General features: G+C 37.7%; 2 protein-coding genes across 2 annotated transcripts in view; one reads left to right on the plus strand and one right to left on the minus strand.

The window, feature by feature from the left end:
• LOC121092602 (basic proline-rich protein-like) overlaps nucleotides 1–1586 on the minus strand; it is a 60805-nt gene extending 59219 nt beyond the window's left edge. The window contains exon 1 of the mRNA XM_040603847.1: nucleotides 1319–1586. Within this exon, the coding sequence (XP_040459781.1) occupies nucleotides 1319–1586 (268 nt within the window). The remainder of the gene's footprint in view (nucleotides 1–1318) is intronic.
• The window catches only part of B3GALT1 (beta-1,3-galactosyltransferase 1), a 211963-nt gene that overhangs the window by 59134 nt on the left and 124979 nt on the right, over nucleotides 1–27850 (plus strand). The gene's annotated exons all lie outside the window — the stretch shown is intronic.

The raw sequence follows: 27850 nt of genomic DNA on the forward strand, positions 1-27850 counted from the left end.
GCAATATGGCCTAACTTTGATAGAGATGATCTCTAAATCTGAAAATTACTAGAGTCCTAAAAGTGAAATAAAAGATGGAAAGTTTTACAGCTGCTGTGTATCAGATTCAAAGTGTATATTTGAAACATGCCAGTAAGAAATATGAAAACATCAGCTGCACAAAACTGAGTTATCAGATCAATGCAGCTCAAAACAGAAGATCAAACATGACAGACATATGGACACACACTTTTTGTGGCCAAAGGAATTTTTTCTAGGATAGAGAAATAGAATATAAACCAGTCATACGATATACCAGAAGCATATTTTTCCTATATGCCTGTTTATCTGAGGTGATAGTTGAGAGTAAAATCAGGGATTATCATGGGTGATTGGCTAGAATCAGAACAGGGTTTAGCAATTACAAATGCCAGAAATACAAGAGCTGAGATATTTGTACATACAGTTATTGGACATTCAGGGCACATGTAATACCAAATAAAATTAGCTCCAAAGTCATGCATCAGTCTGAAGATGAAGATGTTAGTGGTTTTCATGAATACAAGGTCACAATATTTTAAGTAAATCATCTACCACCAAACATTGTTTGATGGAGCCCAGTAATATGTAACCCACCACTCCACTGAATGCTTATCTAATCTTGCTGACAAAACTTACCCAATACTACTACTACTTACAAAATGACCTGCATTAACAGAAGTGAAATATGATAAAGCAGTTTATTCTGACTGCTGCAAGTAAAGCTGAACAGTTTAGATTCGATCCATACCTATCTTGTAAACAAACAGTTACTTTTGTTGCTAACTCAGATTGGGGAATAGACTCATTTCATATAGATGCTCAAATTGCTGTTATTTTTTCTCAATCCTACGTCCAGAGATAGTTGTCTCAAATTGAACTATGCTGTCACTCTGTGTGATGACATTTGAACAAGGTTTTCTCAGGCAAACATACACAGCCAGAATCCAAGAGTGAAAAGATGAGGGAAAAAGGCAGCAGCAGCCTCACACTGACCCCAGCACTGATAAGTTTGATCCTGAAGATCAATACCAAGAAAAAGAACTACACAGAATATAGACACATCTCAAAACATTATTCCAGATAAATCTTGAAAGGAAGTACCTAACAACAAGTCTCCAGAGAAGAAATATTTGGGTCCTGCCTTGGTTCAGGACCTCTGAAAGAAGGAGCAGCCTGGTATCCTAGATGCGCACTGGAGTCCTGTTGTGTCATCTCATGCACCCTATAACCACCGTTTGATGTATACAGCCAGAATGCACTCTCTGAAGAGGACATAAGCTCTCTGCTAATCACTTACTTGCAGGAGGATTCAGTAGCACATAAGAGGAGACGAGATAATTGTTGTTCTTTGAGATGTTATGTTTAGAATGGATTCCAGAATCTGTTCCCCAGTTCATTAGGAAGTAGACAGTAAGGGAAACACAGAAGATTTGGGCTATCCAGATTTCTGTATCTACACAGAAGCAGAAACTGGCACCAGGATATTTTTGAGTGCCTAAGTTGCTGTTCCAGGGTCTCCATTCTTGTTCAGATGGGGCACAGAGGTCCTGTATAGTAGAAATCATATTGGCAGCAAGATCTTCAACCACTCTAGCTTTTCTAATGTAAATGATGAAAAATGTGGAGCTTAAGGCAACATATTTTCAAGGGGGAAATGGGATAGTAGAAATCATCTGCAATAGCTAAGGCAAACATAGCATCTATTCATTTACCATTAGGAGAAGGTAATGATGCATCTGGAAACAATTCTGTATTTGACCAGTTATTACTCAAGGAACCCAAGTACAGAGAAAAACTGAATGGTTTTCAGATTTTATTTGCTTTGCCAGAGACATCCTGAATAGCAAAGACCTGATGCAGCAGATATCCTCTGAAGGGTGGTGCAAGGATAGATTTAATGATGTTTGCAAGATAGCTTAATATTAAAATAAGAATAAAAGTAGAGAAGAATAATAGCACAATTGAAATTCTTTCCATGTGCCAAGTGGGTCTGATACTTAGTGCTAAAGCATTTGTTTTCTTATAGATGCCTATGAATCACTGAGGTACATCTTTCAGAAAACAATGACAATATTAAGGTCTCCTAAGAAAATTACTAACTCCATCATACATTGAATTATTTATATTTTCTTTTTTAAATTTAACTTCAAGTGGAAGTAGATTTGAACTACAGTTGCAGTACTTCTGTGACCATAAAGGCAGTGTGTTAGTGTGAAACAAATTGTACGTTAAGTCTGATCAAATCTGTGGCCAAGGCTCTTCCAGGCAGAGCTAAAATGGAAAGCCACAAGGATGTTTTCTGGACAACAGTAAACCCAGATTATGCGTGTTTGTTCAAATTTATACAGGAAAGCTTACAGGTATGAGATGTATGAAAAAAATATATTTTTGAAAACTCATTTTTGCCTCTGATTTTTGAAGATGATAACTGCATTGCTTTCAGTTTCAATGAGGGGATTTAAGAAAAAAAGAAGAAAAAAGAGAAGAAGGATGATGAACTCACAGGGGAACATTTTAAGTGAACAGACATTCTAATATCATTTTTTTAAGAGAAATGTTAATTTTTCATTTTATGACTGCTTTCGTTCTGGAAAAGTTTATGCCAGTTTCATACATTAGAGGCTAAGAAGGGTAGTCTTACTTGGAAAAACATTTATAGATGGACCTTTTATTTGTGAATGGGCAGCAAATTATTGCAGTATGCAGTATGTTAGGCAAAGGTTCTCAAATTTAAATGCAAATGTACAGATGCAAAACACAGGAGGACTTAAATTAAGGTACTGTAACACAATGTAACTTTTCTGGGTAGGCTGCAGGTGTAGACTCCCTTATATTTAGGGTCAGAGCAATGGATTTATTGAGGTTTGGCTCTAGATTCTCTGCCAAAGTTTTATCTTTTTTGCCTGTTTTGCTAGACATCTCAAAACATTGGTAATTGCAAAACCAAATCATAATCAAATTGTTTCAATAATGGAAACTGTATATGCGTCATAACCAAAAGTACCATCATTTAAGACACTTAAACACAAATTTGCATTTCTGAGTATGAAAACCTGTGCAGAAGCACATAGAGTAGAAAATATAGGAGATTCCTATGGAAGTGTTAGCTTTAGGTTACTTTTCCCCCCATTTATCTAGAGAATGAGGCTGTTAGCTAGAGGTGTGAAGCAGGCCCTACCTCTTCCTGCTTACGTAGCAGTTGCGTTTTTTTCTTCTGAGAAGGTTTAAGGTGACATTTCAATCTAAGTAAATCACACCAAGAAGAGGTGAGACTTTTTTCAAATGTCTCTGTTTTTCACAAGTCCTTCAGTGTTTTTAAATGACATTATGATACCTTTTGTTTTGTTTTGTTTTGTTTCCAAATTGTTTTATTCCTTTTCTGTTGCACGGGGAAGTATTCAAGTCTGTGGATAAACATAGGTCTAAGTCTCATACGATGTCACACATTCCTCTGGGCAGTTGCAGCTGAGCACATTTTATAGCCTGGTTTTAGGTTTAAGTATGAGGAATCATAGATGGTCTCAAGGCTACAAAATTCACCTAAGTCCTGGACAACCGCATTCACTAATTAAGGTGTGAACTTTTGTTTCTTTTTAAGCCTGTCCTCACTGTCCTGACCTCTGGCTTGTTAAGGTTCAGCTTTAGCCTATCTTCCTTCCTTTGTACATAAATATTTTAGCTAGATATTATGCAAATTAAGAGAGAACCTGCCATCTGTGTCTAGCTGGCAGGCCTACATCTCATGTAAAAAGCTTGTCAGTATATAGCAACTTAGACCTCAGTGTGGGTTTCTACTTGTTGTCATTATCTGCATTTGTCTCTTCCTCTTTACAATGGGGTGACAAGGTCTTATATTTTCTACTATAAATCTTCCTACAATTTTCATGCTATTTTTACTTCCCCCAAAATGAATACACCCATTAACATTCATTGGGCCAGAAAATCCCTGAAGAAATCCTTTCAGGTCTTGTAGGGTATGTGTTAGTAATCCAAGATGAAGAGCAAACACAACACTGAGAAAAGGACTACAACAGTCAATTTTTCTGTGCTTCAGAATAGTCAGTAATTTGGGACTGAATCAGCCCTCTGATGGATACCAAATGCATATATTCCAGTATTAAAAGTAGCAATAATTCTTATTTATAAATAATGTGCTAATATTATGTTTAAGACACTAGTTTGGGAAATCCTTTAGTCACTCCCATGAATTTTAATGCATAGTTCTTGTTAATGCAACTTCTGTAAATAATTTGGACAACAGGTGCTAAAATGAATAGAATTATTAATTAATTTCAAAACATGTATGATAAAATCTTGAAATTTATTTTATTGTAGAAGTTCCAGCATGAGTAAGTTATTAATGAATAATGTATAAATAGTAGGAAAAAAAGTTATTTGTGATATGGAATGTTTATTTAACTTTGTCCTTAATGAAAAATTTACATGATTTTTGAGTGTTTTTTTCCCCTGGAACCTGAATACTTGTATGGAATCTTAATCTTTGTTATGGTGAAAAAGAATCCACACTGTCTGTGTAATATTTTAATTAGTTTTTAACTGAATATGGCAAGAAAGCATGATGTAGCTTTACTTTTAGCAACCCTGTTGCAACTGGAATAACTCCATCAAGTGAGCTGCATGATTCCAGCATGACTGATAGCAGAATCTGGCACTTGTGCTTCTGTAAACATTAATGTAATTAAGCATTTAAATGCACAAAAGAATTTTAAAATATTATTAATCAAATAAAAATACTATCAAAGTTATTAAGAATCATGATACAAGGTTGACGTATGTAACTAGAAAATAACATTATAAAATGTAAATCACTAACTGAAATGCTCAAATATTTCACAAGGTTAAAAATGTGCATGTTTCTGTTTAGATTGATATCTAGAAATATTCCATAGGACCCCATTCTGAAATCTTCCCTCCAAGGGTAACATTGCATTACCATTCTTTAATATCCTTATTTCTCCTGGTCCTTTTACCCTTCTGGTTACCTAGATACTAATCTTTAGTCCTGACTACCGAATGTGTTTTGGTTCTGAAGAACAGAATTAGTCTGGTGCTGCTGCTCCTAAGTTATACTGTTTCACTACCAGATTTAGTGTTATCTTTGTTCTTTCTCCAAAGGAAGTACATAATACACTGTGCAATCCTTAGACAATGATCCTTGTAGTATGGATGATTTAACAACAACATTTCAAGAGAGCTAAGAAAACATACTATCTTTGCTTGAAATGCTTATATTATAACTACATAAGTGTTCCATAAGCCAACAGATAAAAGACCAAATATGTTGCATCTTTCAAAGTTTTCAGTGCCAGAAATATGTTTTGAACTGGCCAAGTACAAGTGGGTTTCTTTTTATTTCTGAAAGCACAGAGTGTTGGAAAAGTTGTGTACAGCTTTTTTGAAAGCATACAGATACAAATCATAAAATGTTTTATTTATGATTATTTAATTTACCTAATGCACTGCATATTGTCATCACTTTCAAGCCCTATGGAAAATTTGGGCTTTAGCAAGGATTATTTATTGTTAGGAAGGAACTGAGTGGGTACAGTCATTGGGTATTCTATTCACTTTAAAACTAGACTAATATCAAAAGCAATGCACACAGCATACTGCTCACAGGGCTGGTGTGATAACTGGACAGCTCCCGAAACCAATTAATTTCAGCCTCCAGCAGCTCATTTCCCCTCCCACTGTTTCAAGACCTCAGAGCCAGATTCCTTCCCCTACAGTTTTGCTGAAACAATTTGTGTTACTTTAAGCAGGGCGGACCTTATTGCTCTCTACAACTACCTGAAAACAGGTTGTAGTGAGGGGTTGTCAGTCTCTTTTCCCTAATAACAAGCGATAGGACAAGAGGAAATGGCCTCAAGTTGCACCAGGGGAGGTTTAGATTGGATATTGGGAAAAAATTTTTCGCTGAAAGGGTTGTCAATCATTGGAACAGACTGCCCAGGGACATGATGGGATGAGCATCCCTTGCAGTGTTTAGAAAACACATAGATCTGGTGCTTAGGGACGTGTTTTAGTGTTGGACTTGGTAATTCTGGGTTAATGGTTAGACTTGATGATGTCAGTGTTTTTTTCCAGCCTACATGATTCTATGATTCCATGATTCTAAGCTAAGATGAACTTAGTACTACATCTCTCCCCTATCTCTTACATATTAAATCCTTTGGGACAGGTTTTTTTTTCTTTTATCTTATGCTGGTATTTCTCTGTTGACCTGAATAACAGGTGCCGATTACTTTTACCTAAGTGAAAAAATTTTGGAACTTTGCAGTATTGTGTTGGAATTTTATTTTTTTTATAAGAGTAATCTAAATAACTCTTTCATGTAAGTCAGATGTTTCTTGACACCATCCTGAATTAACATGGAGACTCTGCAACTCGTAAAAATGGGAGCCCTGATCCTCTAGTTCAAACAGTTAACAGGGTTTTTTTCCTGCTGTTGGTTTCCAGGTTGAGCAGGACTACTGCCTGGTTGACACTATAACACCCACCATTGCTGCTTTAATGCAAGATATGTATGAGCAGCTGCTGAAAAGGGTGATTACACCTTCTCTTCCCAGATTTGCATGGCCAAGCAGTGAGTTTGACTGAGCCAGCTGAAAGCTAATTTTTTTTTTCTTTTTTTTTTTTTTTTTTCTAGATTAGCTTTTGCCAGATTAGCCCATGATCCAGTTTGTTGCCTGGCTATGCAAATGCTAGCCTGGTGATGCAGGGGCTGTCCATGAGCAGAGGGAGCAATGGGAATCACACCTCCAGTGAGGGGCTGCACTCAGATAAAGGTGTACAGCTACAGCTGAATTGCAGCATCTTGTCTTGACAAAGAAAAGGAAGAAGGCAGGATGTGTGTTCTGCTGTTAACTGACCATGACGCTATCCTCATATTTTCACCAAACACATGGGAAGTGCACAATGAATTCAACTTCTTACTGGCCTGGGTAGAAGTGTAACATGTGATCTGTCCTGTTTCTGATGTGACAGCAGCTGAATCCATTTTGTTATATGTTTCCCTGTTTTGCCCAAATGTATGAAGTTTAATTAACAACTTTTGTTAAATAAAGGAGGTAGAACAACAATGGATCAGAGTAGCAGGATTATGATAACAGAAATGCTCACATTCAGAAAGAGGCAGAAAGCAATTCTAATATTGAGAGATATAAAGGGGTAGTAAATGGAAACAGCACAACATATCTATAAATAACTTCCAAATGAGTATGCAGTATATGGATGAGATGAAAACAGTTTTATGCATGCAGAGCTCCTAACATATCCTCTAGGCAGAATAAGTACTGAGCTAACATATACTCAGTATTTCGGGTCAGGATTTCTAGTAAACTGCAGGTGGTGGAGCTCATATAATGTCTCTCTAAGAACTTTTTAAGTGCACAAAAAATAATCAAAAGTAATACATAAATCTGAAGAGATGGTGGAAAAGAACAACAAACTGAGGAAAAAAAAGAATACAATAAGGCACGGGCAAAAGAGCATTCAAGTAATCATATAGGGAATATTGCCGAAGTAAATCCATAATATATATTGCTGTGGGTTTATCTCTGTTGTAAAATACTGGTTTAAGTTATAGAGTATACCACCACTACTAAAAGCTAAAAAAAAATATAGGACATTAAAAATACTACTGTGGCAGCATCAAGACAAAAATATTAACAACATTTGTCAATTATTTCTTTAAAACTAACAACTTCCTACATTCTGCAAGCATCTATGTTTTAAATCCACCAGATCATTGTTTCATCTGTTTCCATTATCCAGTAACTATTTCAAAAAGCCTTACAAATATTCACAGAATTTTAAAAAATGGTAGAGTAAATACTGTTTTTTTAAGTACATACATAAATATGACTGTTTTGTAATATGGGTGTTTTAATGTAATTATAAGTGATTGATTTCATACGTACACCATCTATCCAACATGATTTGTAGAAGTGCTGAGGTTTTGGTCATTCTTTTGGTAACATTTATCTTTTGTAATGTACCAGGTGCTTGTGAACACAGGCTATGAAACTTGATAGAGTACTCCAGTAGACATAAGCAAAAGTGAGACATTAATAAGCCCCTTGGCTTTTTCCTTTTTTAGCCAACTTCTAACCCCGGTGCTCTTGTTCACACTGTGATCCAATATGCCTTTGCAGAACTCCTGCTGTTGGCCCTTCCTCACATTACAGATAAATACTAGGGTGACATTTCTTAACCCCTCTACAAATGGAGACAATATTCGCAAAACTGGCAAATGACTGAAAAACACACACAAAAAAGGATGGTAATGCTATTAATATTTAAGAAAAGTTGCAAATCTTGGCTGCAGCACACAAACTTTAAGTTTTCCCATAACCTGACCACTTGGAGATAGGAGACAAAATTGGCAGCAGAATCCTGTTATTTATGGGAGTCTATTTGCTGGATGTGCAGAACTTATGTCTATTAACTCTACAGTTTCAGTTCAGCTTCCTTAAAAGCCTAAGTCCATCTTTTATTATGATGCTACAGCAGCAAGAACAGGGCAGAAAACACCCTTGAATTCCAGCTTTACTGAAATAAGAATTTTCTTAATAAATAATATATCAAAACCTGGAGGACTGGGTGAAAGAGAAAACCTGAAAACATGCTGTGCAGAGTTTAAAATACCGTGAGCTTATACTTGGAACACAATTGTTACCATTTTTTCATGATTCCGTGATGGGAGGCTGTAGAGGGTGCAGCCATTCACTGAAGCATGAGACCTCACTTGCAAAGTAATCCAGCATGAAAATACTTTCTGGGTTTTTTAAGGAAGAGCAAATTCTTAATAGGTGGCTTATTCTGTCTTCCTATCAAAATATTTTCAAGGCACTACTCACAGTAGTGTGCTGTAATGGTTTGATGCAAAGTAGATTTAAACTATCACTGTAAGTACAGAAAATATCTGGGCAGGTACGAATACATACAGCTCTGCTAGCATCATTATGATTGTGTAGAAGCTTCCTGATACACTGTGGATGAGGTTCTTTTCACCTTAGCTGAGCTGAACTCTGTTGAGGGAAATTTCAGGTTTTGAAGCGGCCGCTAAGAATATAGTTCAATACTACATTGTTGCGGCAAAGCCGTGACCCAGCATTGTAAAGACACATATTTATTAAATTCCTTTACAGAGTTCACAATACCAATAACAAAATAAGAGTAGCATAACATTAAGACAATGGTGAGTTTCCTTGCTGTGGTAAATTCTCCTAGGAAGTGTAAGTCCAATGGTGAAATACAACCCTTCTGCCAATTCAGTACTTGAAATAAGCATCAAAAGTATACACAGCCCTTACACAATTTACAACTTGTTCCAAAATTACCCAAACATCCTAATTTACTTGATCATGATAAACAGAGAAATTATTTACAGTATAAAATTGGAAAACATCATAAAAGGAAAACTATCAAGTAATAACTTAAAAACGACATATTTGCATGTGATTCAGGAGCCTTCATTTTTTGTAAGTTATTGATTAGGTAAAAAAAAATGTTGTCCTGATTTTTTTTTCATGGAGGCAATAGGAGAAAAACAGCTTCTATCAGCTGATAGCTTGATGTAAGCAGCTGTGAACGCAACCTGCTTAGAAGGTCATGACACAGCCTTGACTGTTATCTCTTCTACAGTTAATTCCAAAAAATGTTTCTGAAGTGGGATTTTTGGGCACAGTTATTTGCATAGTCTGAATGCTAGAGAAAAATAAATTACAATGCCAAAGAAATTGTCCTTGTCTCAGTAAGGATGTTTTCTGTCCTCTTGATACAGACTATGAGCCTGTAAGGGATGGTCTAGCTTAGCTGTGTGTTAAGCAATATCTTAACCATTTGGGTGCTCGACAGAGATGATGAAAGCTTTTTGTCAAAATGTTTTTTCAGGAAGAAATTATATGCTCGTCATTATCAAAATCTGTCAAACAATAAGTACTTGAAAAATATTGTTTATAAAAACAAAAAGATGCTTCTTGAAATTTCAGTTTAGAATTTAACAACTTCAGCTAGGAATATGTCCCAGTTTGACATTTTAAAAAGGATAAAAAAAATACTGTGTATTCTTTATTATGAAACAGCTTTTTTGAATGAAGTTTGTAAATTAAATAAGCCATAAAGAAGGTAAAAATCCTTTTGACTTTATTGATAGAAAATGCTTTGATTAAATCCCAACTGATTTTGGTAGGGATAAGGATTCATTCCATTAAAAATTTCAGAATGTGTTGTTTTCCATTGTGGACTTCAAAAACTGAAGTAGGAGAATTTTTAATGAAACAGAAAATCTGGTTCTTCTTTATATAAAATTTATCTCAGTGTTAAATGTAGTTAGGTTGCAATTCAAACTAGAATTAATTACTGGCTTTATCAGCTAAATATAATGCATTTGTATTGATACTTTAGAAAAGAAGATATCTGAATACATATGAAACCCACTGTTTCTGCAATTTGGGGATGAATTGGTAGGAGGACTGAACAAAGAAAGATAGTACAGTCAGTCTTCACAAGACAGAAAAAGTGGAAATTCATATTTCTGCCAGAATACTGTGCAACATAAATCACAAGATAAAATAAATATGAAAGCCAAGGAAAAGAGAGGCAGCGCACTGACCTCCATGTACAATTGCAGAAATGAAATGGAACAGAGAGCTAAATATCACACTAGTATAAGGGTGGAAAACAAATTATGCAAAGAATCTGCAGAAAGATTAAAAACATTGGAATAAACCAACAGGTTTGACTTCATTACAGAAGCAAAACCTCAGAATTTGTTCATATGGTTTAAAGAAGTTTCAAGCATTCTATAACATGTCTCCCACGGCCATTTGCAGAACACATAAATCACTGTGGTTTGTAATTTCAAAAATCCCCCAAATCTATGGGATTTATGAGTTGAGTGTCTGTGGAAACTTAAAAACATCTATGTTTTATTTTTCTCTGTAATGAATTTTATGTTCTTTAGAAGGCACTAATTTGATAGCAGTATGTTGTTTATACACCGAATGCACCCTCACACTCTACCAACATGCCTAAAATCTCGAGCTGGAGGAATCAATTCTAATGCAAATGAGGGTAGTTCGGTTTCTCTGAATACTGGAGTCCTTGCTGAATCTGCTGAGACTGACAACATGGTTGCCATCTGTCCAGCTAGGAATGTGGCAAAGAGAAGCACCACGGTCAAACCCCCCTGTCAGCTGCCTAGCTGTTCTTCTGTTCTCAATAGACTCAGAGTCTAATTATCAGGAGGCGAAATGCCCTGCATTTCAGTCAGCACATTCATCTTCAGAAATATGCAATGCTGCCTGCATTTCATTTCATGTATTAGAATGAATATGAGAAAATGTTTTCAGGTGAGGTTCCCAAAACGTTCAGTATCAGACGTGTTCTGCTGCAAGTGAAAGCAGTAAGATGCTGACCCCATATGATAATGGCGTTGAGCCAATAGGGCAGGTGAAACTCCTGCCCCAAACATGCAGCGAGGCATAATTCCTACTTTGGGATTTTGTGACCTTACAAAGAAGTTAAAAGAAATTCTCAGCTTCCTTCAGTGCACTGAACTGGTTCTCACAGCAGAGTGGGTATCTGTTAGCTTTCACCTCGTTGGATGCAGGCATTCGGTCATGTGAATCAGAAATACTGTGCATCTGCCTTGTCACATGAGGGAAGAGAGCTAGCATCATCAGGAGGGAACCTTCTGGCAGGGCAGTGTTTGGAGGAATATTTGTGGCTGCAAAGTTGCACTGGCCTCTTTCAGCCTGGTGGACAGATCACAGATAAAACTACTGACTCAGCCATACGGGATCCTGGTGCAGGACTCAAGCGGTACTACGAATGCATGGTATTTGTAACTCACTGCAGGTGGTGTGATACGGGAATGCAAAAGGAGAGGCTTATGCTTAGTCTATGAGATTTCATATGAAAGTTTCACAAAAAGAGCAGTAGCCACTATTTTCCTGTAGTTGATTATTCTTCCTTTCCTTTTTTTTATTTTGGTGGGTTTTTTCCCTTTCAAACTTTTAATTTTTTTCCATAACATTTGCCCACTTCTCTGCTATTTAACTTGCCCACAAGTTTCAAAAACAATAGGAATATTGAGTCAAAAGAGAAGGATGCAGTTAATATCTAGTTGTTCTCCTTACTGTCCGATAAAAATAGAATACAACACAGTTGGAACTCAGAACAATAAAAAGCCTCAGATAAAATGTCAGTATTTGGAATTTAGTTGCTTTATTGAACCAAAAATGCATTCTGAACAAAAGACAATGATTATTCTCACTATTACAAGTAAATAGACGAAAGGGAAAACTAGAAAAAAAAGCAGACAAGATAGCTACATCAAATACTTAGGACTGAAGAGTAAGGAAATAAGTGCCTGAATAACAAGATTACAATGACCTGTTCATAGCCTTTAACTTTGTAATATGGTTCAATATAAAGCTACATTTCATAGTTCCAATTTGATTTAAAGTTGCAGGCATTTTTTTCTGTTTGAGAATAAAGAGTAAAATAAAAAGGAAGACTGCAAAGGACACGTTTAATCTGGATCAAGCTTCTAAGCTTTTCTCTATGTGTATCAACATGAGAAGGGGAATAAATATATTGTCTATGCATGTTCTGTGGAAATTAAGCTACCAAATGTGCTGGGGGGGTGGGGGTGGGGGGGGTTGGGGAAGTTCATTCTCTTCCTTGCTATGTTACTACTTTTGTGATCTTACAGACTCCTGTAATAGCAACCTTATCAGCATTAGCTGCATAAATGTGTACTGTGTGCTTCCAACAGAGAATACTGAAGTAAGGCTTTGAAAAAGTGTATTAGACTGAGCTACCACAGGAATCAGGAAAGCCACAGAGAGATGACCTAGATACCTGAAATGACTACCACAGACTCAAATTCTTGGCCAGTTTCATGGTAGCCGCTCAGTAGAAAAAGTCAGTTTTCAGTTTCTCTTTCTTTCCTATAGGGACAGCAAACATTGTGGCCCTTTTTAAGCCTTGTACTTGATCTCTATTACCAAATCCCTAGCATATATGCAAACCTGTTATCCCTATTGTTCAATATGTCCAGGTCAGACACCTGAATTAGATCTAGGTCTGTTCGATTGAGCATCTATCATGTTTTTCTCACTGTGTATATTTGCCAAAAGTTTTTTCCATCCTATCTTGTAGGGCAAGATATATGGAATTTAAATTATGATTGGGATACAAGAGTGAAATTCAAGTTTGTACTGTGGTTATAGTTGTCTAGCTGTGTATCAGGGCCATGCCTGTGTGCCTACCCAGCACAGAGTCATCAAATTCCAGCACTGGTCTGGGAACTTCCCAGCAAGTCTCTGAAGAGATGAGCCCAGCAAAAGGCAAGCGGATTGACTGAACATCTGACTGTCTTCACAGCAAAACATTAGATTAATTGTTGCAAGTGATCCACAGGTAGGAATTTCAGACTGTCCTGGAGACTCCCAAAAGCAGCCTCTGCTCTGTATAAGGCACTTGATAGACACCATATTAATGCTTAAATTTGTTAATTGACATCCTGGACAAAGAATCTGTCAGACTGAAGGAGTCCCCAAAACAATTTCTGTAGTATTTTTCTGCAGATGCAGGAATGATAACACAAGTCTTTTGTATTTCACTAAGATATTAGAAGATGGTTTGTACATAGTTTAAGATGATTGACAGAAACATCATGCATGGGCTGGAATGGTCACCTAGGACTCTATTCAAAAGACTCACATAAATTAGCTTTTCTCTGTTAATAAATACTTGGTGAGTGTCTGTGCAAAACTGGTATATGTGCTGAGATGGACAACTCTTAGTTTTGTTATTTTGGGGAGGCCCTTTCATTTCTCAAACTGTACTCCTTTAGCATGCAAGTGTGTTCTGCAGTTAGAAGCAGTTGCTTCTGATGGTAGGATTCACTGTCAAGTGATAAAACTTGGAAATTCCAAGCCCAGAACTTATAACTTTTGTAAAGTACACTTTTTGTACTGTTCATATCAGGAAAAAGAAGTGGGTCTTTTTCTTTTATTTTAAGAGAATATTCAAAGTAGATTTTAGGAGTCTTTGGCAAAGAACAAATTTTTTAAAATGTCTATTAAAGCAATTAAGTGCAAAGTTTGGGAAGGGAAATGAAGTGAGTTGCTGGAAATATCTAGAAATATTTTTCTAGCAGCATTTGTGTGCAGACTTCACAGTTGCACTTTCGCATTTGATTTTCTTACCGTACATTAAAGAAAAATTCTTACTCCCCAAATTGAACCATGATAAAAGGACAGCTTCTTCTAATTAATCTTCCTTTACTTTTAAATATAAGTCTGTTGAGTTGTTAGCAAATACACAGTCACAATTCAAACATCATAGTTATCCTTCCAGGAAATATTAGATGGTACTGATAATTCTGTCCTGCAAATCACCATATTTTTAAATTAAGGTATGTGGACTTATTATGAATTATCTGTGACAAAGTGATTCTCTTTGCAGGGAGTGGTGGTGGTTTGCTGGGGATGAAAGAATGCCTACTGGGTTTAATCCATGGTAAGAGTGAAAGTGCTAAATACCACCCCCAACCTGCTGAAGGATACTAACAGGCTTAAAAGAAAAGGTAGTGCTGTGTAGCGTCTGTGAGACAACTGGCATATTAGACAGAGCAAGAGAGTTTAAATTGCTGTGTCTTACTGGAGGTGTAAAATCACAAGGAGCAGTGCTTTCAAATGGATTATTTGGCACGTACTGGTAGTATTTCAAAAAGTATTATCCTTAGAATTCCTTATTCAAAAAATGTGCACAAAAACAAGCTATCTGACTGTGTGGAACAAAAATAATACCATCACGTTATTTTCTTTGAATTATTGTTTACTCACCAACAGGCATGAAACATTATGTGGATACTCATTATTTGTCTATGAATAGTCATTCCATCAGAAGTCTTTTCAATTTAGAATCTAATCTGAAAGACTTTTCGCTGCTGCTCTCTACATTTTGAAACCATGTCCATTTCTACCACTTAATTTTGTAAAACTAGTTGTAGCATTTGGTTTTAGTCCAAACAAAAACTTTGTTACTGGTTAAATTATCGCTAACAATGTTAGTGAAATAACAAAAAAAAAAAAAAGCATGGGTTTTTTTTTTATATATATACATTCAAAAGAGTGAAATAACAATAAAATAATAATGATCGCTAGCACTCATTCTCACGGGGTACTTCAGCTTAGAAGAGGTCTGCTGGAAATACAACACGGGAGAGGAAACGGTCTGGGACGTTCCTGGACTGTGTGTAAGATAATTTCCTGGCACAGCTGGTCAGCAAGCCAGCCAGGGGAGATGCCCTGCTGGACCTACGGTTTACAAACCGGGAAGGACTGGTGTGTGATGTGGTGGTCGGAGAACACCATCATCATAGGGATCCCCAGATGGTAAGAGTTTTCAATTCCCGGAGAAGTAAGGAGGGGGGTCAGCAGAACTGCTACCATGGACTTCTGGAGGGCAGACTTTGGACTTTTTAAGAGACCCTGGCCAACAGAGTCCCCTGGGAGACAGTCCTGAAGGGCCAAGGGGCCCAGGAAGGCTGGGCACTCTTCAAGAAGAAAATCTTAAAGGCACAGAAGCAGGTGTGCCAAAAGACGAGCTGCTGGGGAAGACCACCGGCCTGGATGAACAGAGAGCTTTGGTTGGAACTCAGGAAAAAAACAGGAGAGCTAACCACCTCTGGAAGAAGGGACAGGCAATTCAGGGCAACTCTAAGGACGCTGCGAGGTTGTGCAGGGAGAAGATTAGAGAAGTGGAAGCCCAGCTAGAACTCATGCTGGCAACAATCATAAAAGATAACAAAAAATGTTTTTACAAGTACATGAGAAACAAAAGAAAGGCCAGGGATAATCCGCATCCTTTATTGGATGTGCGGGGAGCATTGCCACAAAGGATGTGGAAAAGGCTGAGGAACTTAATGCTTTCTTTGCCTCAGTCTCTAACAGCAAGACAAGTTACCCTCATGGTACTCAGCCCCCCGAGCTGGAAGACAGGAATGGGGAGCAGAATGAAGTCCCCATAGTCCACGAGGAAACAGCTAGTGACCTACTGCTCCACTTAGACACACACAAGGCTATGGGGCCAGGTGGGATCCACCTGAGGGTACTGAGGAAGCTGGCAGAAGAGCTCACCAAGCCACTCTCCATCAATTATCAACAGTCCCGGCTAACTGGGGAGGTCCCAGAAGACTGGAGGTCAGCCAGTGAGACACCCATCTACAGGAAGGGCAGAAAGGAGGATCCAGGGAGCTCCAGGCCTGTCAGCCTGACCTCGGTGCTGGGGAAGGTTATGGAGCAGATCATCCTGAGTGCCATCACGTGGCATGTTTAGGACAACCAGGGGATCAGGCCCAGCCAGCATGAGTTTATGAAAGGCAGGTCCTACTTGGCTAACCACATGTCCTTCGATGACAAGATGACTGACCTAGTGGATGAGGGAAAAGCTGTGGGTGCTGTCTCCCTGGACCTTAGCAAAGCCTTTGACACCTTCTCCCACAGCATTCTCTTTGAGACACTGGCTGCTTAGGGCTTGAACGGGTGTACTCTACGCTTGTTAAAAGCCGGCTGGCTGGCCAAGCCCAGAGTGGTGGTGAATGCAGTTACATGTGGATGGCAGCTGGTCACAGGTGGTGTTCCCCAGGGCTCAGCATGGGGCCAGTCCTGTTTAATAGCTTTATCGATGATCTGGACAAGGGGATCGAGTGCACCTCAGTCAGTTTGCAGACAACACCAAGTAAGGGGAGAGCACTGATCTGCTTGAGGGCAAGAGGCTCTGCAGAGGGATCTGGACAGGCTGGATCAAGGGTCCAAGGACAGTTGTGTGGGGTTCAACAAGAAGTGCCAGGTTCTGCCCTTGGATCACAACAACCCCACGCAGCAGTATGGGCTTGAGGAAGAGCAGCTGGAAAGCTGCCTGGTGGAAAGGGACCTGGGGGTGCTGGTTGACAGCTGGCTGAACATGAGCCAGCAGTGTGCCCAGGTGGCCAAGGCGGCCAACAGCATCCTGGCTTGTATCCAAAACGGTGCAGCCAGCAGGACAAAGGAAGTGATTGTCCCCCTGTACTCAGCACTGGTGAGGCTGCACCTCAAATCCTGTGTTTAGTTTTGGGCTCCTCACTTCAAAAGGGACATAGAAGTGCTGGAGTGTATCCAGAGAAGGCAGCAAAACTGAAGAAGGGCCTGGAGAACAAGTCTTACGATGAACAGCTGAGGGAACTGAGATTGTTTAGCCTGGAGAGGTGAAGGCTCGGGGACACCTTATTGCTCTCTACAACTGCCTGACAGGAGGCTGTAGGCAGGTGGACGTCAGTCTCTTCTCCCAAGTAACAAACCACAGGACTAGAGGAAACAGCCTCAAGTTATGCCAAGGGAGGTTTAGTTTGGATATTAGAAAAAAATCTCTTCCCTGAAAGGGTGGTGAAGCATTGGAACAGGCTGCCCAGGGAGGCGGTGGAATCACCATCCCTGGAGGTGTTTGAAAAACACATAGATGCAAGTGCTTACAGACATTGTTTAGTGATGGACTTGGCAGTCCTGATTTAATGTTTGGACTTGATGATCTCAAAGGTCTTTTTCAACCTAAGTGATTTTATGATTCTATGAAAACTGAGACTTTGTTTTCAGTGTATCATAGCAACAAAATGAATGGTTGAGATAAGAATATCTAGGTTCAAATGTTAAGGTAGGGAAAATTAATCTGGTTTGCAAAAGAGTACCTCAGTTCTCTTTGTCTTTGCTAGCATCAGCATAGAATTGATTTTAGTACTGTCACACAGTAAAGGAGAGAAGAAATCAGGTATTTCTCCCATTCCTATCTAGATATGTATATAGGTAGTATGATTTTTATTAACTGAGTTTAGAGAGAGCTGGAAATTTTTTGCATCCCCAAGAATAAACACTGCAAACCAAACCTTTTTTTAGTACTTGCTTATATCAGAATAATTGCATAAATCACTTAGGCATCAAGTTTGAAAATATTTCAGAAGTGTCTCATATTTTTAATGTTAGAAGGTACCACAGGAATCAGCTACGTATATTGCACAAAGAAGAAATAGTCTTTGGCAGGATGACTTATAGACCAAATTCAAGATATTCTGAGACTTCAACATAAAACTGAATTTTAGAAACTGAAGATCTACAGTTTGTATTGTTTGTGCAGCTGTTAATGGCACTGAATCATGAGTTCATTTAGAACTTTATGATTAATTTTAGTTTGAAGAAACAGTGAAAGATCATAAATAAAACTACTTTCAACAACCTAGCATGAATGGTCATCGAAGTATCTTAAATAACATGACTTTCTTTCACAACTTGTGAATAATCTGTACCTCAGTGAGTTTTAGGTGTCAGGACAATCATATTCTTACAAAAATATAGAGACAAAGCAGCAAGTCTGGATATAGTCTTAACTGTTTTCTTCTAGGCTTTGAAGAAGCAGTCTGGTTTTATTAGTTGCTATAGAGATACTCATGCTTTTGTTATCTTATTGTACAGACTGTGCTGATGTGGCCACAGTAAATCCCACAACTTAGCGCATCACCGTCTCTTTCCACATATACACCACAGATCTGTGCTTTGTAAAAGGAGGGAATAACTGGCTGTTAAAGCAAGCTGCCACCATAAGCATTGTCTCTTTCTTGGCATAAAACTGTATTGCCATAGATGGAAATGTCCTTGTGGACCATGACACACCACGGATTCAGGGAGCGAAGGCACAGACACAGGGCAGAGGGTACAATGGGAATGGCATACAGCATGTTCCCTTTGAAATAAATACTGTACTCCAAGTATTGCAAGCTAACGCTGAGTAACTTTTTCACTGTTTTTTTTTCCTAAGCCGCAGAAATCTTGTTCACATTTACAGGCAGAATAAAAAGAGAAGAAATTAAAGTATGCAGGCCATAAGACATAGTATGGATCCCTGCAAGATCACCCTTGATTTCCTTCTGATTCTCCAAAATGTGCAAACTCTGTGTGCCAGCATGGAAAGATGACACTACATGGTTAATTGTTACAAGTGAATTGTCACAAAGGGCTCTTTCCTTTTCAAAATCTTCCCTTGACAGAGATAAAAAGAGGACTAGCTCCTTGTTTTGATCTGTATTTCTCCAAGTAATTATGCTTATATTGTTTTAGGATTCTGAATTACCTGAAGGTGTCCTCTAAATGTTAATTTCCTTTTACTGGTATGATAGGATATATTTTGAAACAATATGATCAAAGATACAGGATTTCTTCAGACAAGCTGAAATAGCTTTGAAAATGATAAACAGACTTCCGGGAGGTAAAATCTACATGGAAATTATTTAGTCAGATTAAGATGCAGAATTTGAGATGGCTCTAATTATTTCTGGTAGGAGGATGACAAATAGAAGGGCAGAAATGAGTAAGATTTCAGGCATCTATATTCTGTATGGCTTCTGGAATTTATTGCAATGTAATAAAGCCAAATTTTTAAGCAACAGCTACATCAGAATTCAAATACTTTTTTTTTTTTTTTCTTTCTTTCTCTTTCCACTCAGAGGTGAATAACTTCAGGGAACTTTATCTTGATCCTGATGTTTAGGTATACTAAGTACCCCCTGACTTCATCTTGGGAAAATCAGTTACACACCATTAGGGAATCTGTAGTCTAGCTCTAATGTCCTTTCTTTTTTTTTTCTTTTTTCTTTTTTTTTTTTTTTTTTTAATTTCACAGGATTTTGCTTGCATTTGTCATGTTAAAATGTTTTACATTATAAATATTTAAAGAATCATTTGGACGTGACACAACTAAGGTAGATAATGATTGTTGAGATTGGACTCTGACTAGATTGTTAGACATGCTAAGAGAAACACCAGGAAGCCTCTTAGTTCAGGTGAACTGCTGGTAACCTCAGGTGGATACAGAATCACAGGCATCTGGTTTAGGCATACTCCAATGCAGATCTTCATGCAAGGCAAGTCTTATCCTCATGAAAGAAATCTTTTTGTCATTGTTTCACCTGCATGCTGTCATCATAATTAAAAAAGCTTTTCATGGTAATTTCTTAATTCCCCACTATTCAACAGTAAACAGTAGTTCTTTCCTTTTGTCTGGGGGTTTCTTAGGTGGCAACAAATAATACTACTATGCAGAAGAGATATGAGCTAACTCAAGCTGATGAAATCTCAGTTATTAAGAAATGAAAATTTCAAAACTATTGAGGAAGTATATGTTACCATACATACATGAAATATTAAGATTGACTTATTGGTTTCGAAGTTTTAACAGATAATTTTAACTGGTTTTTGTCCTCTAAACATACCATGTTTTGGAAGAATTCATTTCATATCATGGAAAACCAATTATGCCTTTGCAATTAATGGCTTGAAACATTTTAGTTTCACTGAGGCTTAGGAGGCAGTAAAAAGTGCACAGAGGAGAAATACTTTGGGGAAAACTGACAAAGCTAGCAAGGAATAGAGAGTCAGAATTGAGAATCTGAGATCTAGTGATTAGTAGTCTTTTAAAGATGTCTTCTGCTTGGGCTTTGTAGCTAAAGATAGGGGTCTGGCCTTCTTCCCTGCCAACCCCTTACAATGATGATTATAGTTCTTGTTCAACTGACACATGACGGTTGTCATCATCCACCTTGCTGCCCCTGCAGAACTGAAAGGATTCTGCTGCTAGTCTACAATTTGCTAAAGTCTCCATATAAACACAAGCATTATCATTAAACGTGCTAGACACATTAAATGAGTCACAGAGATAGAAATATTCAGAGTCTGTTTATGAAAGGTTCTTGCAGAATTTTAAAACTAGAATTTGGACAGGGGTTTTTTTTTTCAGTACAGATTTGGAACACGGTCACAAAGTTTGGCCTCTTCTAGCTTCCCAGACAGAAAAGTTGTCTTATCACAGCAGCTGCAAGTTGTAGAAATGTTGGTTCTCAACAGAACCTATTAATTTTACTCCAAATTACATCACATGTTGGAAAGTGGAAACCACCTTTATTGCATCATGTGCACCCTCTGCCAACAAATAAGAAACAGCCTTACATCTGAACAGGGACATCATTAAAACTAGGAAAGCAACCCAATTTCTGCTTTACTCTCCAAAATCCCACTTAGTTTCCCCTAGCAGTGACATATCATGCACTACTACCCAAGTGATGCCTCTCCAGATGAATACAGGGAGCTATTCACAGTGTTAAGGGAAGAACGCTTTAGGCCACAGAAGAAACACAAATCATTGCAAGCTCCCTCTGTGCAGGTGAAGGGAAAGAAACTGAAGAACTAGGAGAATTGTAAGTCAGTGCTGCATTTCTGTTTCTCAGTAGGCACTGTTATATCTTTCAGTTTTCCAGGGAAGTCTAAATAGCAAAACATTGGAAAAGAGGTTGCTAGAGACAGTGGATGTGCTGCACTGGGCAAGCTACAGCCTTTTATGTTGTAATTGTAGTCACAGAACTGTTCTGGCTTTCCTTTCTCCTGAGATTTGTTTTGGTTATTTCACAGTGCTCTATGGTAAAACCTCTGGTTGTTTGGTGGTACACTGGTGCCAAGATTTGATAACTTATTTTTAAACTCTGGCTTATTTGGCTATGTACTAGCAGCAGGATTTGATAACTCATTTCAAAGTAGCATGAAAAAGTACCACCTGACCATCAGCATTTCCAAGGCAAGTATTGTGCATTAAGCCAGGGAAAAGGCTGCAGGTCACCAATGTGCTCTACTTCTGACAAATCATCATGGACTGTTTTTCTGAGATTCAGTTTGTACTTTTATTTCCTCCTGTGGAAGCCTACTTATTTTCAATTGATTTCCATTAAATTAAGAAGAGCACTGATCCAGAAAAACTTCATGAATTGCATTATCCAGTTTAATTAGAGGGAACAGAAACTTTCTCCAGACAGAAGAGTCAGCATTTAGCCCAAAACGCAACTTCGGACCGTAATGGTTGAGGCTAGCAGTGAACTGAAGTCACAGGCAGTGCCAATGACTCCTTCGACTCATTATGCACTACATTAAGAATGATGCTACAGCATGTTCTTTGTTTTCATGTTTAGTAATATATAGCAAATATCTCTGTTTAGATTTCTTGCTCAATTCTAAGCCATGTCAGAATCAGTCCAATAATGAGTTTGTTTGAATTGTTTATGGTTTAGGTCAAATTCTTGGTTTGCTTTTTCTATTTGTCTTAACAATATTTTGATATCATGCCAATTAAACTTTTGTGGTAACAAACCTTGCTGGTGCAATAATTTTATGGATAGGATGTGAAATCTTAAAGTTCACTGACAAACCTGCACTTGAGAGAACTTAAAAATATGTACCACCTGGGAACTGTGCCAGGGAAGTAAAGGGAAAAAGCATGCAGAAGCTTCCTCAAATAGTGTAAGCTTTAATTCTGTGATTGTAGCATGATGATACCCAAATACTTGCAATAGATGAAATCAGGTGAAGGCAGATGCCATACAAGCAGTTCTCAGATTCGGGCAATAAATACCTTGTGTCTCATTCTCAGTAAGGACAAATGTTCAGGGAGGACAAGGTCTGGTAGAGTCAGGCCATTCTGGGAAACTGCATAGCTCAGTTTCACCATACTGATATATTGTTAGAAAATTCAAAAGAAAAATATAAAGAGATTGACAATACTGTATAGAACTAATCTTTCATCTTGAAGTTGTGTGAAAAGCCTGTATGATTACAGAGTATGAGGGTATGGCCAAGCCAACACTGAAGTCTCCAGAGCCATCCCAAATGTGCTATTAACTTTTTTTTTACTTCTTTGGCTTGAAGGACAACTCAGCCCCAACAGATCACACCTAGAGTACTGGGTGACGTACTACATTAGCTGATGAATTACAACCAGCATTTACTAACCTTTGGCTTTTTATACATAATGCCTACAGAACCCATAAAACATAGTCTAGATTCACTGCTAAAGTCTATGTCTTACCTTTGTAAAATGGAATCTTTGTCTCATAGAAAGCAATGAAATATCAGGAAGTCAATATGTACCTTCCACAGGAGCTGATTGATAGATGCCTGGCATTGGGACACAGCAACTAGATGCTCCTCAACAAAAAAGAGAATTTCTGACAATTTGTTCCTCAACACAGAAGACATCAGAGGCTTGGAGCACCTCTCCTACGAAGGCAGGCTGAAAGAGTTGGGGTAGTTCAGTCTGGAGTAGAGAAGGCCCCAGGGTGGTCTTATAGTGGCCTGTCAATACTTAAAGGGGACGTATAAGAAAGATGGGACAGACATTTTATACGGGCCTGTAGCAATAGGACAAGGGGCAATAGTTTTAAACTAAATGAGAGTAGATTTAGATTAGATCTTAGAAAGAAATTCTTTACTATGAGGGTGGTGAGGTGCTGGAACAGGCTGCCCAGGGCAGTTGTGGATGCCCCATCCCTGGAAGTGTTCAAGGCCAGGTCAGATGGGGCTTTGAGCAACCTGGTCTAGTGGAAGGTGTCCCTGTCCATGGCAGGGGGGTTGGAACTAGATGATCTTTAAGGGCCCTTCCAACCAAACATAATTGTAACTTAGATACACCATCTTAGCTAGCTAAAAACACCTCACTTTTGCCAATACAGATTTATACTGTGGCCACTTCCAGCTTTAGAGTATGCTTGTTTGGCTTGTCTCTTCCACCTGAGAACTGAGCTGGAAACTTTTCTAGTCATTAACACACATGATAAACACATCAAAAGTACTGAGAGAGAGAGAGAGCTATATCACACACTAAGACAAAAAAATATGCAGGATTCTGTGGATTGGTACTGACCTGAAATGTAGTTTCTTCCAATAGGCATTGCTACAGCATTGTAGAGCTGAAAACTACCAGTAAATGTACTTTTTATCCCTGTAACATAATGTCACAGTAGCATCTGGGGCACAACAGAAACATTACCATTCAGACTTTCAAATTTTGATTTTTTTTTTAGGAAAGGTCTACTGCCAAGGCCATGTCTGCAATGTGGTAAAAAATAAGCTTGCAGCTCGCATAAACATATCCAAGTAAAACATCAGTTCCCCAAGGCATAGTAGTAGTTTAGGCAAGGCCACACAGAGTTCCATGTGAGCTTACCACCTGCATTGTGGGCTCCCACATAGATTGTGCATCCCACATCAAGTTCTTTTCTGCATCAGGCACACAGTCAAACATAAAGTTACTCCAGCTGCAGTCACAGTATATAGGAGGACACAAGATATCATGGGCAGGATAGAAATGGAGTAGCTTGTGAGTAGACTGTTATACGTTATTTTCATTGTTAAATAGTAGGCATGTATTTTTAATATACTATTGGCACAGCTTAAAAGCCTAGACTGAAATCCCACACAGTGACCTCCTTTGTTTCACAAATCTGACCAGTGAAGTTAGCGATGGCAGGGTAATAATATCCCTCTGTGTGGAAAGAATCTATGGCTGGAAGGGAGGTTGCACAAACCAACCTCTCCAAAGCTAGCAACATTTTTCCCATTGAAATGCAATGTTAGTGCCTCAGTCCTGTTCCAAGGCAATATACTACAGGCAAAACTAGTTGACACATCTGATCTGCTGCCTTCAGCATGTGTGGTCTGGGATCAGGAGAGGAGGACCTGCCCTACAAATACATGACATGCTACCACCATGGCCAAGGACCATGAAACTAGGCAGGAGGTGGAAGAGTAAGTCTGTATGAAATGAATGAAACCTAGCCGTCATGTGAAATTAAACAAAGCAAAATGAAGTAGAATGGATGGATTAAAGAGGAAGTTGCTAGAGAGTTTTTCATAGTACTTAGTTTGTGCAGAAATAAAAAAAAACATAGCATAATAAGGTATTTATTATGTCACATTAGAAGACCATTCTTGTCTCTTCAAGAATTTACAACTCCTAACAGTTTCTTTAAAAATATGAATAAATAAATTAGCTTTTCAAATGCAAGTTTCTTACATGCATAATATACAGTATGTGCTTAGTATTCATGTAGCAGTTTTGCTGGTGAGAATCTTTTTTTTGATAACACTTTCTTAATTTGTAAATAAATCTAGCTTTAAATCTTTTCAAACAGAAAAACAGTTCATTTACATGATCATTCTCCCTATGAATCATATAATATACATTGAGAATCTTCTTGGGGGGAAAACTATTGTCTTTTCTTTTGCACATCATAATATAACTGTTTCTGCAGCAATAATTTAAAACTCCTAAATGTTGCTAATGAAATCCTCTATTATTACAATTCTGGGAAAGTGATATTTAAATACATAGTTTCTGAAATGTATGGCCTTGGGAAATGTTAAAAAGGTGGCACTGAATTCTTTGAATTAAGAGAAGCAGTATTAAAAAAGAATATTATGCATGAGTTCTGCATGTGGGATTTTTTCTTTTTACTAAATGCTCCCGAGAAGTAATTCTTTTCTTAGATGTGGTGGGATTCTCATAATCAAAAAGCTCTCAAAAATTAGCCAGTCTTTGCCATCACAAATATATCCTTGTCTTAGTTATCCAGTTGACATTTCTACTTCTTCTAGCACTGGACATCTAGAGGCAGTGTAAATGAAGCAGGTATTTAAGCACAGACAGGTCTGACAAGCCTATGTGCATGGCAAAGATGCACACCCTTCTGCTGGAGACAGGAAGCTGAGCGCAGTGCAGTGATGCTTTGAGTGGTTAAGAAGCACCTGTGGTCTGCAACTAGAGCATTATTGTTACTTGCTCAAGGCTAATCAATAAATAGTTAGGTGAAGAAGTTGTTACCACATAACCACAGGCAGGAGCTCTTGATTTACATTTGCCTCCTTTCACACTTGGTACAGTCTCTTTCTCAGTCACCTGAGTACTTTTACTGGGTAACATTCCTTCTATTCTAGATGTAGGACATGTTGAAGTCACACAATGTCTTTTGCTCTCTTCCTATGCCACATAACAATTTTCAAGGATTTCTGTGTTTCCAGTAAGTATTTAAGTTTGTAACTAAGTCTCTCTGGGGAGAGAGAGGTATTTTGATTTGACGGTGTACAGGAAGATTGGGGGGAAAAGAGCAGCTATTCCTGTCTTGACAATATTATTAGGTAATTGTCTGAAGCCCAGGCAAAATTATTTTCTTTACCCTGATGATCCCATAGATTAAAATAATTAGGTATTTTTGTAGAATTCAGCACATAGTTGAATGGGAATCAGATCTACCATTCAATCTAGCATTGCACATGGGCCTAAACCCAGTATTTTTCTCAACTGTTCCATTTTCTGTACTCCATCATAATTGTTTCCTTTACCTGAGGCACTAAAGGCTGACTCTGACCTGATACTGTGCATAGATAAGTACCTTCTCTCAAAGAAAATCACATGGACTGATATTGTAATGGCATTCCTTGAGAAAAAAAAAAACAACTTTGCCATTTTCCAGTTACACATAGCAATTTATACATTGCTTATATTTATTTTGCTCCAAAATGTCTTCTCAGGGATGTCTAAATGTATTTCTACTTAATAATAAGCTGACTTAGTTTTCTACCAGAAGAACTTGGTAAAATGAGACATACTAATAAGCACAGCTGTATGTTCCTTTCCTACCTATAGCCTTTTTATGTAAGTGTTAAAGAATATACTTTTGATTTCTTTGTTAGTTTAACATCTTAAAAAAATTAAAATTAAAAATTACAATTATGAAGTTACAGTTTGAGTATGCACAGTGTTGCAAGAATCAGCTAGTGTATTTTTCGTACAAAAATACTAGAAGTTTTAGAAGAGAATCTGAGGATAGAGAAAGAAAACTTTAGAGTGAAACAATAAAAGTCCCTTTGTAAGATTCCTCTTTAAATGCAAATAGATTGCACATATAGCAGAACTGGCCATTGCAAATTCCCATGTCATTTGAAAAATCATTCTAAGACCAGTTATTAAAAACATCTTTGAAATACTGTCTTGAAAAGCTGAAGACTAAAGTTTCTGTCCCTGAAATATATGGAAGGAAGAATAGATAGATTAGGTATCTCTAATTGTGCTATGGGTTGCAGCTGGTAAGCCTGGAAATGAACCTGAAAAAATATTTCCTTTTCCCCAAAAATATTCACCATTAGAAAGCCAATATAAAATAGCTGATAAGCCAATAGTTCTCCCACCTTTAGTATAATTGTTTTATGAGCTGAAACAAACACACTATGTAATCATCACACATACTCCTGAATGTCCCACAAAATTACTGTAGTAACTGACTGTTTCATTCTGAACAGAATATTCAAGAATGTCCTCTCTTTACTGGACTTCCCACTTGGTTTGTCTAATGCTTCAGGAAAATATCAGCTGATAGAACAGATTCTAAGGGGAAAAATGCCTGACTGAATTTATAAAGTATGTTCATCGCCAGTGAGAAACGCATAGTACCTCATTCAACAGTAATGGACACTGGGCCTAGAGGGAGAGTAAAGATAAGAAAGAATTAACTTGTCTGAATCTAGTCAAGGATAGAGATTGAATGTTTTCTTACATTAATTCTACTATACACATTCCATATGGCAAATATAATGGAAACTAAAGGAAAAATAAGATTAGTTTGTGTAAGGTCTTCTAAATATAGAAAAGAGATAAATGCTCTTTTATCTAATTGTTGAAGACACCGCTAAAAGATAATGATTAACCAATGTAGTGTGGTGAGAGCGATATAAAGTAGGTTAATCATCTGAAGCTCATGCAAGCCATTTTAGTCTTTTCCCTAAGGTATAAACTTAATCTGAATTTCAAAAAAGGGCTTAACAGAACATAGGGATTTTTTTCTTTTCTGTTAAATAAGGATTTGGACACAAAAAATCAACTTTACCTTTTC

Source organism: Falco naumanni, chromosome 8 (assembly GCF_017639655.2).
Source record: "Falco naumanni isolate bFalNau1 chromosome 8, bFalNau1.pat, whole genome shotgun sequence".
NCBI lineage: Eukaryota > Metazoa > Chordata > Aves > Falconiformes > Falconidae > Falco > Falco naumanni.